The sequence below is a fragment of the Empidonax traillii genome, unplaced genomic scaffold (genome assembly GCF_003031625.1).
Source record: "Empidonax traillii isolate 1590-97213 ecotype Southwest subspecies unplaced genomic scaffold, ASM303162v1 scaffold27:size3997909, whole genome shotgun sequence".
Classification (NCBI taxonomy): Eukaryota; Metazoa; Chordata; class Aves; order Passeriformes; family Tyrannidae; genus Empidonax; species Empidonax traillii.
The window spans coordinates 2,237,087-2,250,873 of NW_020955220.1; the positions used below are offsets into that span (position 1 = coordinate 2,237,087).

The 13,787-nt window shown below is 35.4% G+C and overlaps 1 protein-coding gene across 2 annotated transcripts in view; it reads left to right on the forward strand.

The window, feature by feature from the left end:
• Positions 1–13,787, forward strand: part of ADGRA1 (adhesion G protein-coupled receptor A1) — a 274,315-nt gene that overhangs the window by 221,144 nt on the left and 39,384 nt on the right. For both annotated transcript variants that reach the window (XM_027908838.1, XM_027908846.1), the window contains 3 exons: positions 831–1,039; positions 9,776–9,903; positions 10,786–10,909. In XM_027908838.1, the coding sequence (XP_027764639.1) occupies positions 831–1,039; positions 9,776–9,903; positions 10,786–10,909 (461 nt within the window). The remainder of the gene's footprint in view (positions 1–830; positions 1,040–9,775; positions 9,904–10,785; positions 10,910–13,787) is intronic.

A 13,787-nucleotide genomic window follows, 5' to 3' on the forward strand; every position in this document is an offset into this window, starting at 1 on the left:
GTCTCTGTCTTTAGTACGATGTTTGCAATTGTTCCTGTCTGCACGATTTTATTCAGATTGTCCTGCAAATAAAGAAATGCACTTGCGCTATGATTAAAATGCATTTTCTGGATTGCTGTTTATTGACAGTGCTGTTAGAGATGCTTGCTGCTTACAACAGGATGCTATGGGAAGGAGCCTTGTTTTACTCTTTACAATGAAAATTGCAGTGTTAATATCCTGGGCTCTGGTAAAAATAAGGCTTTTGGGGTGAGAGTAGTGCCCTGTTGCATTTATCAATACTCAGCAGTATACTTTCTGATACGATGGATGTAAAACAGGTGTTGTTCAAGACTTTTGTCTAAATAAGATGTATTGTATGTGCTACTGAGTAATTATTTTGATTAATTATTCACCCGTGCAATTTCACTGATTTTAATTGATCCTGAGTAGTGCTCTCATTTCTGTTAACATTTTTAACTGTTTAAATGTGACTTTGAAAGTGCAGAATTGTCTCAGCTATTAATCATACCACAAAACTGAGCCATTTCTGTAGCTGCATGGGCAATAGTGTAATACTGGTCACAACTGAAGAATCTGAAACGATAAAAAAGATCTGCTTTGTGAGGGATGATTAGATCATTTGGACACATTATGAGACTGAAGTGTTCAGATTTATTTATACTATTGCAAACTTTTCTGATGTGAGCACTACCTTTGATTTTGACCATGAAGATTATATATCTATGGCTTTTTTCCCCATAGTTTAGTGTATCTGATCTCTTTACACAGCATTCATCACTAAAGGGTTTTCCGGTCCATCTCTCTGATTCAGTTTGTTGCTTTTGCAGATGGGTGCAGTTTTGGAAACCTCACCAGCCCTCTCACTATAGGATTGAGGCACTTTGCACGGGGTATAGACCCCATTGCAGCCTTCTGGGATTTTGACCTTCTAGATGGACATGGAGGCTGGTGGGGAGAAGGATGCCACATAATTAGCTCTGCAGGCAATATTACCACCATTCAGAGTACGCACTTCAGTAACTTTGCAGTGCTAATGGTAAGTATATGACTTAGCAAATATACCTGTATTTTTCTCTCTTTTTTTACCATACATATGCGTTCTTTTTATGTTTCATTCTTACTTGTCAGTAGCTAACCTTCTGGGGTTTTATAATGGTTAGTATAAGACAGTCTTAAACAAAGTAAGTTATTTAACTGCTAGTAAGGGAATACCTCGGTGGTCAGTTTTAATATCCTGAGACAGGCCTAATCAGAAATGACATTAGATTCAGTCTTAAAAATAAAAGTTCCATCAAGGAATGATTAGTATGTAATGGTTATGAATTATAGGACAGGGTTTAAAAATGTATAGTTCTGTGTGCTTTTACATCAGCACATCTCAGAGGCTGGTCTGCTTTTGTTCCTGCCCTGCACTGTGTTGATCATACTAATTAGTTGCACGCATACCGCAATGTTGAATCATTTAATAAATGGAGAGGAATAACATCTTCTGCTCTTTTAAGTAAGGACAGTGCTGTCCTTGTTGATTCTGTAGGAATTTTAGTTTTTACACCAGTTCTGATAGCCTACTTATGAAATTGCTGTTCGTGAGGAAAAATATTCCTGTGCAGTGCTAACACATCAGCCTGCTTTCCTCTGTTCTCAGTCACACTTACAGTTCCCATTGCAGTTATTTAACTAACCTGCTTAGCAGAAAGTTACCTTCATGAAGGCAAAAATACTGTGCATGCAATAATAACCTCTTATTATTGAGGAAATAAAGGAAAGCAGACAAAAAATTGAAAGGTTTCTAACAAAATATAGATGAGAAAATGTTCACGCCATTAAAAATATTTATTATGAAGCAGTTGTAAAAAGATTAGACCGATGTGTACTATTAATTATAGATTGATCCTGAATGCTAATGCATGATTGCACTGTAGATGCTCCTTGTGTACATTACAGAAATGTTTATAGTTGAGTAAATAATGTATTGTGTGTATGTGTAAGGGACAGCAAACACAGGCGACAGGAATTGTGAGGACGTGTGCAGAGAATACCAATCTGCTGCTGTCAGATGGAGCCCAGATGGCAGCCAATCATAGCACAAAGCTGTGGCACCCACGAGTTAAATGCAGATATTATCGTCCACTTTTTAAGAACTGATTTCCCTGAGACTTACTCGGACACTTTTTCACACACACTAGAACTGTTCAGAATTTAAGAGCTGTTCCTCTGATTTGACAACATCAAACATACATCATTTTCTAAAGATTGTATGACGTCCCTTTTTTCCCCTATCCCCTTGTTTCCCAGAATTTTAAACATAGTTTTACTTGGAGGATGGTTTTCTAAATTCATTAAAGAAAGCACCTGTTGACTTTGCAGGTGCCACACCCAAAATGGCTTCCTCCTCCTTCAGCTGCTTGAGTTCAGCTTATTCTTAAACTTTGAGTAGTTACTAAATGTTGAACTATTGTTTGCAAACATCCAATTCTATAAGAGTTCCTTTTGGTTTGAAAAGTTGAATACTGACATAAGGGCTACAAGTAATTTTCAGTTTGTAAAGCTCATTTATCTCTGATAAGATGTAGGAGATGGGTTTTTTCTACAACCATAAAGGCAACTGGGGCACTTTTTACTGCAGCTTTTGTATCTGGTGTGTAATTCAGGTTTAGGTCTTGTGTTTGTTTTGATATAATAATTCAACTTTGCTTTTTTTGTGTATGTGCGTCTTCTGTTTTTACTTGTGCAAGACAAGGAAGTAGAACCTTAGACTCGCCCTTGCTTTGCAATTGCTATGGCAGCAAACAATGTGTTATGTTTCTTAGCTCAGGTTTCACAGTCACTTTTAAGAAAAAAGATTACTTAGGTCATTTTAAAATATATATATAAAAATGTGCACACATACGAATATATTTTCCAACAATTGTCTTTCTGAACAGTGTATGCAAAACTTTTGTGGCTTCATTATGTGCAACCATTTTCATTCAAGTTTTATTTCTTAATCACTCTTGTGGCATAAAGTCAAGGATTGTTTTATTTGACAGATACTAGGCTTTTCTGGGCAGTTCAATTAAAATTATTAAAATTATTAAAAATATTTCGTTGTGCATAGCTGTTAAATTATAATATGAACAGTATAACTTTCCCATGTGTATCTTCTTAATTCATACCTAAGTGCCTAATATATTTTTAAAATACTAACAAACCGTAGCAAAATTCAAAATAGCTAGCATCTGGTATGTAGCCAGTGAAATTAGCTACAATATCATGATAAATGTTATTAATCTATAATTCTCCAATCTATTAAACAATAAAAATTCATAATTGATTATTATGGTTTGGGGTAATAGAGGAAAACTGAAGTAGTGTCTGTTAATTGAAAAGCAGCAATAAGGCTTTACATTACCATCAGAATATCCTGCAGTGGAGTAAGATGAAACGGAAACCTCAGTTAATCCAACTGTCCATTTTATAGCTAATACAGCACATATTCTGATTTGTCATTTTTTAAATGACAAAACTGCTAATCTTCCTAAACTGCTTTTACAAAAGCTGTTTATGCCTATCTACCATAAAGGGGTTAAAATTAAGGTTTTGTAGAGTCCTTTTTTAGAAAGGCAGCAATCAAGGATTTATCAACTATGATTGATAATTAATAAGCATGAGCATACTTCAAGTGAGAGGATTCATGTAGAGCCATTTGATTTCTCTCTGTGACAGTTGTTCAAGTGATGTCAGTGAGAGAAAGAGTATAGTTTGGAGGTTGGGTTGAAAAGGAGGTAGAGGCTTCTTCCGTCACGTGGCCTCACGCTTTCACTTTGCTCTGGGTTGGGCTAGCAAATAGAAGTAAAATAATAGTCAGACATAATACAGCATTATCTTTTTCTGAGCAGCTTTTGAGTAGTATGTCCTAGGGGTGAGAGTAAACTACTGTAAACTAACTCCCAAATTATATTCCTGCCGTTCTCTTCATATACGGCGTGTTTAGACCAGTCCCCTATTTTGTCTTTTTTTCCATTACCTGTAGGAGGAAGACAGAGGGTTACACTCAGGCTTCTTTTGGAGATGACCAAAGCCCTCTAGAGTCCTGAACTCTGCAATGTGATGTTCTATTTTAGAGTAAAATTATGAACTTATATACTTTGAAGCTTTGGTATATCTAATGAAAAGTATTTATTTTTATAAATACTATGTATTTTTGCTCTTGTGTGAACAGAGCTGTATGCTGATATTTTAATTTTTCAGGATAATGTGTGTCTGTGTTATGACCAGTCTAGAGACCTGTATATCTGAGTAAAAAACTCTTCAGGAGATAAAAAAATTATCCATCAGCAACATTGCATTTCAAAATTTGCAAAATATATTTTGGCATACATTGTCCTCTGTTCTTCCTTTAATTTTTCTTAGAACAGAATGGAACTTCAATAGGGATGGATATTAGTGTAATTGTATACAGCATTTCCTTTTCCCTCTTAGACTGCTTTGTCAATAGTAACTTCCTCAAATCTGCCAAATAAACACAAGTAAAAATTCTTTAAGTATGATACTTTCCAATTAACAAAAAATGGATCACTTTTAATTGTAATCCTAAAAATAGGTTAAATTAACATAAAATCTTAACTCCTTTTTCATATTGGTTTTTGAGTGTAAGGTGTAGTTGTTCGCAAAGGTAGCATACATTCAGTGGATGCTTTTATGAGATAATTAAGCCTGCAAAGACTGAGCTGACAGAGTATATTTGAAACTGTTCTGGAGGCAAAACTTAGAAAACTCCGTGAATGAAAAATTGAAGAGAGGCAAGATATTAGAATGGATCACGTTAAGAGTTACAGGATTTTTCTCCTGTTGTTTTCCAAGCATTCCCTGAATCTTTCAAGCCTTGGTAGGATCACAGTACCACAAAAGCTACTTTTTCAGTATTTTCAGTGTGACTGGAGACAATTGCAGTATTCCTTAAGCCTATTCATGAAGTTCAGTTCTGAAAACAGTCTTCTAAACTTCCACATTTCAAGTCTTCTCTAAATTAATCAGCCTGTCTAAACCTTTTGAGAAATTAATTCATGAGTCAGGGAAGTATTACAGAGATGTCATTTAGAAGGTTGACATAATTACAATATTTGACATTTTCCCCAGAGAACACAGGGTTTTCTCATAGCAGGCTGTGGAAACATGGTTCTGTACTTCGAAAAATCAACCTGCTTATAATGAGAGGTATAAGAATGAACTTTTCAAATTGTGTTTTTTGTGTTTAAACACCTACAAATAGACCTTAGCAGAATTTAAGCACCAAAGACTATGGAAATGATCTGGAAAATTTATCTCGTGCATGCAAAATTAACATTTGGAGTAGTGGCAACTAAAAAATTTATTGGAATTAGATTCCTCTGCAGTGTGAAAAGCTAGATTTCTAAGCTGTGCTGTCATTCAGTGGCCTGGAAAGTAGGCACATACTCCTCACCTAAGTCCTCAGCTGGCACGTACTGCTCATATAATGCTCATTCTCATGAGAATGCTTAGTCCATATAGTCAGCATTGAGTCCAGCTTCCCAGAAAAGGGTGCTTTTTTTAAGAATATTCCTGAATGTGTCAAACTTTTGCACAAATCCTTGGAATTACTCTTATGAGCAAGGTATGGTTTTTATTTCTTTCTCCTTGAGTTACATCTACATTTTATTAAATTGCACTTAATTAGGTGTGTTATTTGCTCTGTAAAATGTGTAAACTGGTTTGGTACTGGGGTCAAAAATCCAGGCTTGTGTCCTTCAAAATGTGAAGATTTTATCACAAATCAAACCTCTGGCTCCTGCCCTTCCTTTCTGTTTGTTTTTCCATGTTATTGGCCTAATGGATCTTGCATTCTTCATTGTGCAGCTTCAACCAGAGGGTAAAGGGATTCAGACTATAAAGATCAGTAAAATGTGTCAACTCTTGGGAGACAGAAGTAAATTAAGGACCTGGAATCTAGGTCTTGAGGCATCTAGTCTTGATGGCTTCTACTGAGCTCCTTCCAATTCATCAATGTCTCGTACTGAAGTGCCCCAAACTGGACACACCAGTTGAGATTTGGGCTCACGAGTGGTGTGTGGGTGTGTGTGATTTTTGGTTGGGTTTTTTGTTGTTGTTGTTTTGGTTTTTGTTTGTTTGGGGGTTTTTGTTTGGTTTGGTTTTTTGAGTAGTCAGAATCTAAATACAAATAGGAATTTCAATCTGACCCAAACTGATTGTTCTAATCAGTTGTGGTGCTTGGATACTACTCCTAGAGTTTTAGGTGTCCTGCTTAAAACACAGAAACCGGTAAGACTATACTTTCTAATATCATAATATTACAAGCAATATATTAAAAATAAATGTTTAATTTGCCACTATAAATAGAGGGATTACAAAAATTTACATCACAAACTGGACTTCTTTTAGCAGCTGTGATTTAGTTGAAAGTACCAGATACATAGTATTGGGTTGCTGTATCTTTCCCTCAGCTTTCTCAGCATCTACTGTGAGATGTCTCAGGGCTGCCTTTAGTATGTAATCTGTCTATACCTCTTTATACATGTTGAATTTTAACTGAACAGAATAGATATCTCTGTTTCGGCCGATCTTTGAAATGAAGCATCAACTTAAAGTGAAACAGTTCCATTTGCACTCTGATGTTTTTATAATTCTGATTGTTGGATGAAGTAGCTGATAAAAATTCTTTTGTGTCACCAATTTCCTTCATTAACTTCTCTTGTGCTTTCTATACTGTGAAGGCATTTACTGCTGAAAGAAGCCAGTTTCACACCTTCTTATAAGGGTGAATGAATGACAAATTCTTGTTAGACAAAATTTGTAGTTGTAGACACCAGTATGTGTAATGGTCAAAGTCTTGTATGTATTCATTTTCCTGTAGATAATTCCTGCCATTTTTCAGTATCATCATCATCATCATATGAATCCCCTCTAGGAAATAAAATCAAACCCACCTTTTTAAAATGCAACACACAATTATACTACTTTGCGTATTGCATTAAAAAAATGCTTGTTTTCTGCACATTGTCTTCCCCAGAAGATTACTTGAGGGAGGTTGACAGATCAATAAGGTTTAATTATCATCAAGGAACAGACAAGATAAATTTATTATATATCTATAATGAAATCAGTTTTCAATGTACAAAACTCTTAAAAAGGATATTCCACATTGCTGCTAATGCATTTTCATATTCAAAAGTTTTACCGTTTATTTACTGTAAAAGACTAGACTTCAGATAATTTTTTAAATCATATTTTAAAGTGGAATTAGCTTTAAGATGCTGATTGTTTTTCATTCTTCTGCAGGCAAAATGATTGTATTCCTGTAGGACAGATGGCATATGCCTTTATACTGATGTTCAAAGATAGTGATAAGTTGAACCTTGCATTTAAACTATTAAAAACTGGTTCTTTAGTATGCTGAATGATGCTATTCAAGTAAAATGGCTTTCATTTGTTGCTACATAAATGTGTAGCTTTACTGGGTTTCCTTTTTCACAACTTTACTTGTTTTTTTCAGAAATATCTAATCTATTTAGTTCTTTAAATAACTGTTACTACTCTATAGTAACAGTAACAGTTTTCTGAATGCACAGAAATGAGTGTGTACCTAAAATTATGACAAAGTATACTATTGATATACTGGAATACAATTGTAAGAATATGAGCTAGAAATAGATGTTTTATTATTTTCAGCAGAGTATTTCTATTTAAGTTGTCCAATTTTTGTGTTATCACTCCAATAAAATGAGCCAAAATTGTATTGAATGTTTCTGGTAAATACTAGTCTACCTCAAGAAAGTCCTTCTGTGAAAGAATTAATGTGGAGATGATGCAGATAAAAACATAGGAGAAAAGATGATCAAGAAAGGTTCTTGAGTGGACATTCAGTGACCGTTCTGAACCAGTAGAATTTTGAGTTCTTTGAATTCAGCATATCCTGAAAAAAAAGTAAAATCAAGAGAAAGCCTTAAGAGCACAGGTCTGTCACATTAAAAAGCTAATACATCAAAAGACCTAGTTCTTCTCCTCTTCTATTCCATTTGTGGTTGGAGGAAGAATAACAACACAGACATCTCTAGATGAGACAGCATAAGCTGAGTACCTCTGTGAGAAGGGACTCCACTTTTCACTTTGAGTCTTGGTGAACTGGGCTGGGCTGAGAGAGGACTTGTATGAGAGACAGGTGATGACAGAGCAGATTCAACTGAAGTACACTGCAAGCTGAGGGAGTACCTGGAGAGAAATGGGATGTGATAACATATAGGTGTCATCCTGTTAATAAATTATTTGTTCATATCCTTATATGTATGTTGTAAGCTGCTCTGTTTAGAACTGACATTCATATGCATCTAGAGGAACTGGTACAATCAATTTTATGAACTTTAAAGCTAGTAATGAAGAAAAATAATAACTACTAAGGTATCTGTTACTTGTGAGGATCATTTTGGAAGGTGAATAGAATAGTTCCTTTACCGCAATTGAATAACTGCATATGCTCGTGAACATTAGTTGCTTTAACATGGACAAGTTCATATATATAAATAATGGTGCTGGAAATCAACTCTCTGTGTGCAAATGCAATTAAAAAGAGGTATTACTATTACAGTCCCAGTCTCCTAAGGGGAGATTTCACCTCTGGAAAATATTGTATTGAATCTTCTTCTGGGGGAACCTAAAACTGACAAATAAGAAAAAAACAAATCTTTCCAACGTATGCCTGTATTTTCAGTGTTAGAGTTTTCTGGATTGTCATAGTCAGTACTTTTTCAGATTTTAGCTTTCTCTGCTGCTGGGATGTATATTTATTTTTGTGTGCAGAGTTAGTGCCACTGCACATGGGGATTGGCATGTAGATGACACTTTGCACTCAGGTGATAGTTTTTGTGTATCATTTTTAGTTTTTGTTTGCAGAAATGTAGTGCCACAAACAGATGTGGCCTAATGTATTACAATGAGCCCCTGATGTTTGCTTTAATTCAGGTAGTCTCAAGGCATCCCGTTTTATGTAATGTGCTCCTTTTGCTTTCCATCCATCACACTTCCAGACTTAGCTCTCCTGTTATTTATTTGTGTGATCTAGTGATTTAGAATGGGAATTTGATAACGTTATTTTACAAAGATATTGATAGGTTTTATCATTTTTTGTGTCAGTAGGCACTAACATGTCCAAAAGGAATGCATGGATCTTCACTCTGCTGTTGTTATAGCTGTACCAGCTGTTTTTGAACTGCTATAGGGAGTAGAGTATTTGCAACAAAGTGTGAAGGTCACTGGGTCAGAGGAGGTGTATCAGCTGGGAATTTACTTGAATACAAGAACAAGTCAGTTTATATTTTGGGTGTATTCTCATGGCTTTTTTTTATTTTGAGAGCTTCTTCTGCAGCCACGGATATGCCATTTAGAGACCTCTATGGTAATTTGGTATTTTGTACTTAATATCCTAGTAAAATACACACATAAAGTTCATGTTATCGGAAGGAACACACATTGCTAATGCCAGGAAAATGTAATATTCTGTGTATTTTTTCAGACCTTTTTTTTTTAATTAGGATATGTCTGCTGGTACAAAAAGGTTAATTTCTGTCTAGCAAAGTGTATGCAGATGAGGAAAGAGCAGACTGATGTTATTGTAAATTCATGAACTGTATCTACATTAAAAGTTCATCTTTTTTTTTGCCTACCCTTGAAAGGGAACAGCTAGAAACGACAGGACATATTGAAATGAAGTCTCAGTTTCACACATGCCTAAAAATGTTAAATCATTTTGCTTTCTCCATAGGATTTTAAGACAGTGCTGTCTTTCCCCCAGTACCCAGGGGAGTTTCTGCACCCTGTGGTTTATGCCTGTACTGCAGTTATGTTGTTGTGCCTGTTTGCTTCCATTATCACTTACATTGTCCATCACAGGTAAGAATTCCATTCTAAGCACTTCTGTTAAATGGTGAACCATGTTCTGAGTAGTTCAATTTTTTAACCCGTACTGTAAATATGAATTAAAATGTTCTGAATTACTATTGGATAGTAATGGTAGCAATGTGATTTACACCAGAGAAATCAAAATGAAGGTTATGTCAACCTTTCCTTAGCTGCTCACAAGCTGTACCCTTCTGCACACTTTTCCTGAGATTTCTAACTTGACAATTCAATATAAAGCTGCTTTCTGGCAACTTCCAGTCGAGCAGACTTGTCTGGCTACACTGGCCATATTGGCTTTGAAGACCGTGTTTGATTCTAAGACCAGTAACTGCCACTGGATAAAAGAAATTCTCTTTGTCTTTTAAATTTTGGTCTTAGAAAGCCTGTGTTTTCCTTTATGTGAAAAATTTATATAAATGCCATTTTAACTACATACTTCTGGCTAAAGACCATTAGCAATTTAAAAGAGTAGGAATTTATTGTACTGTAGAAGCTGCTAAATATTAATTAAGTGAACTTAATGCAATGTCTTCTGATCTTCAGCTTCCATTTAATACTTTAGAGATGTCTTGTTAAAGTTCTGCACATCTGAAGCTATGCAATAAGCCTTTTGCTTTTAGTACTCTACTTTAAATGCTTGATTTGGTGGAGAAAAGTTTAAATCAGTAGACTTTTACAATTTTTAACATTAACTTTACCTATTTACCATTTATTTCAATGCTGTATAAGTCAGACTGTTCTATAGGTAGAATGCTACATAGGTGTTCAAGAATCAGAGAGTTTAATTCTATCAAATTAAATATTTTTCCAAATAGTAATTTTCATAATGGATAAGTTGGTTTTTTAATTTTAAAATGTGATTTTTTTCAACAGCACAATCCGAATAAGTAGAAAAGGCTGGCATATGCTTCTCAACTTTTGCTTCCATACTGCTCTTACATTTGCTGTTTTTGCTGGTGGAATCAATCGCATTAAATATCCAATTATATGTCAAGCTGTAAGTATCTGTCTTAGTAATTCTTACTTATAGAACTGAAACTTGCAACTGAATTTTTGCCATAATATTGATAGTTCTCCTTTTTGTATATTGTTCCTGTATCTTAAGCTTTTCAAAATAAATCACTGTAAGTACATCTTTTAAAGGCCAACACTGGGAGTGTTCAGGTTTGGTTATCACCTGAGTTTCTGTTAGAGTGTTATCAATGCATTAATGTCTCTGAAGGTCAGAGTTCCTTGGAGGAACCTGAAAAATTTTATTATTTCTCTGCTCTATAGGATAGTTGAAAACTATGAATTCAAAATATTTCAGTCTTTCTTGTGTTTTGGATTGGATGTGTGGGACTAAAGTTAATGCTTTGCTATAATACATATACCATTTGCCTGAGGGTGGCCCTGGCTTCACTGGGTGACCTCTAAATATACACTTGAGAAGCTTAATGTTTATAGTATGGATATGTCTTTTAATTAAAACTTGAGCTAAGGAAACAGACCAGTATACTTGTGATATGTTTGCACTGCTGGACTGTTTCACGTGTTGTGAGATGCACAGAGAGGGCTGGCTTCAGCTGCCCTGAATAAAGAGGCTGAGTCTGTACAATGTGTAAAGAGAGTCATTCCAGTTATCTTCTGTAATGCCTCATGAGGGATTGTTGCAATTTGTTTGTCTTAAATATTTCTTCTCTTGGATTTTGTAGAAGTGCTCCAGGTCTCATGAATGCTGTTGGTATTTACTGTAGTAAAGCACTTTATTTAGCCAATATTCTCCCAGATATTTTGCCTCTCACTAATCTGGTTCTTTGAAGTGGATGTAAATAGCCAGTGTCACCAGCTCACAGCAGAGTCACTGCAAAACTTGCATAATTAGTGTAAGAGTTATCACTCTAGTTTTCAGTGAGATGCTTTGTAAGCCTTTTGTGTATACTGTGGGTGACCATCAGTAGACATCACATTTAGATCTGTAAGCACTGTAACGTCGTAAGTGTGAAGTCTACTTATGTCTGTTACATGCTATTCATTTAATAGCACAGTTGTCCACTAGATTGTTTTGAGATAAATATCTCACAGTATCTACTAGTGTGTTGTGTCATAGTTAATCTGTAAATTCTGGCAGATTGAAATATCACTTAGCATTGTCTTTATCTGCAGTTTGCAAGTGAGGGTAGCAGATTAGTTTGTAGGGCAGTCATGGCCATGTAATTACATGATCACAAATGACCATCTGTTGCTACAGTCATTGTCTGGTTATTTACTTTGCAGATTGCATGGTAACAATGTGGTATTAACAGCTATAATGAAAAATTGATTGAGATAAATGTGTTATTAATAGCCTGTTACAAGTAATACATAAACTGCAGGGGTATCTTCATAAAATGCATTATCAGTGACATCTGTCTCTTGCTATGGTATAGGGCCAGATCCTGAGCTGCTGAGAAACATGCACGCTTACAGAAACTGAATTGATCTGTTCCTGTATATCTTCTAACAAGTTTCATAAAGTTAATTATTTACCCGACAACATGCTACATTAACAGATAATATCATCAGTAGTTAAAATACAGGAAAGATACATATCACACAAGACACAGGACTCTGTTTCCTGATAAAAATTGTCTGTCTGATAGGGCTAATGGATGAAATAGTTCAAACAGTCACAGAATTACAGAATATGCTGAGTTGGAAGGGACCCACAAAGATCATCTAAGAGAAGACTCCTGTAGCTGATAACAGAGGTTGAACAGATATTCACTCCCAGAACGTTATTTCCCACCACAGATCCTTTCTTGCTTTCTGACAGCAAGTTTTTCAAAATTCTGTGAGTCCCAGTGCCTGTGATAACCCTGAGACAATTGCTCTGTGAATTAATATTTAAGGTACCAAAGCTAGGAGTAAGGGAGTCAGGGAGAGATAATAATAGTCTCCTGAGAAGCTCATGGATTTGAACATTCCCCACAGTGTTTCTGGGGTGGATGACACTCCTTCTCTCCTATGTATGGAATACAGCAATTCTTTAAATCATTCAGCCCAATGAAATGTATATTATATAGCTTGTTTGGGCTTCTGCGTCCCTCAAGTCTAAGATTTGTCTCTTTCTCCCCCCCCCCCTTTTTTTTTCCTCCAGTTCCGAAAAATAACCTGTTATTGGGCTTTAAAATATATTTGGGAAAATGTTACTGCTTCAAGCAGCACTAACATATTAGTTTTACTGCAGGTGTAACACTTTCAGTGTTGCCATACTACTACATCTTTCAATTTGCTAAAACTCAAAACACAGCTTTATCCTGCAGCAATGCAGTTTCCACCTTTTGTTTCCTGAGTGCATAGGGAAAGATTCCAAGTGCAAGTATTTTTGTCCTAATCACTGAAATGTTGTATCAAAGCCAGTGAACCACCACCTTTCTTACTGTAATTATCCCTAAAACTTTCACACAAATTTCACCTCTGCATCCTTACCCAAGTGAAATAATAGACTGAGTTAACTTTTATCCTTTAAAATTAACAAAAAGGGATGGTTCTAAAATAGCTTCATTTGGATTGCCTTCTGCCTCAGAATGAATAGTTCCAGGCTAGTTTTAAGCATCAGAAATTAATGCTATGGAAATGGACCCATTTTCTCTGATAGCTGGAAGAACTTTCAAATCCCCTTGAAGGTGAAGTAATCACACACACAAAAAAAAGACTTTTCAGAGGTGGTCAGATACTTATTTTTATGTAGAACCTAAAAATCTAAAATTCCCTTTTAAACCTACATATCTATTTCATGAGACTTTGTATAGATGTTTCATTTGCATATGTGCTCTGCAGTCTATGATTTATTAGTAAAACTGATGTTAGAGTGCTGGTCTAGAAGAGTTGATTGTATCTTCATACATCTCCTG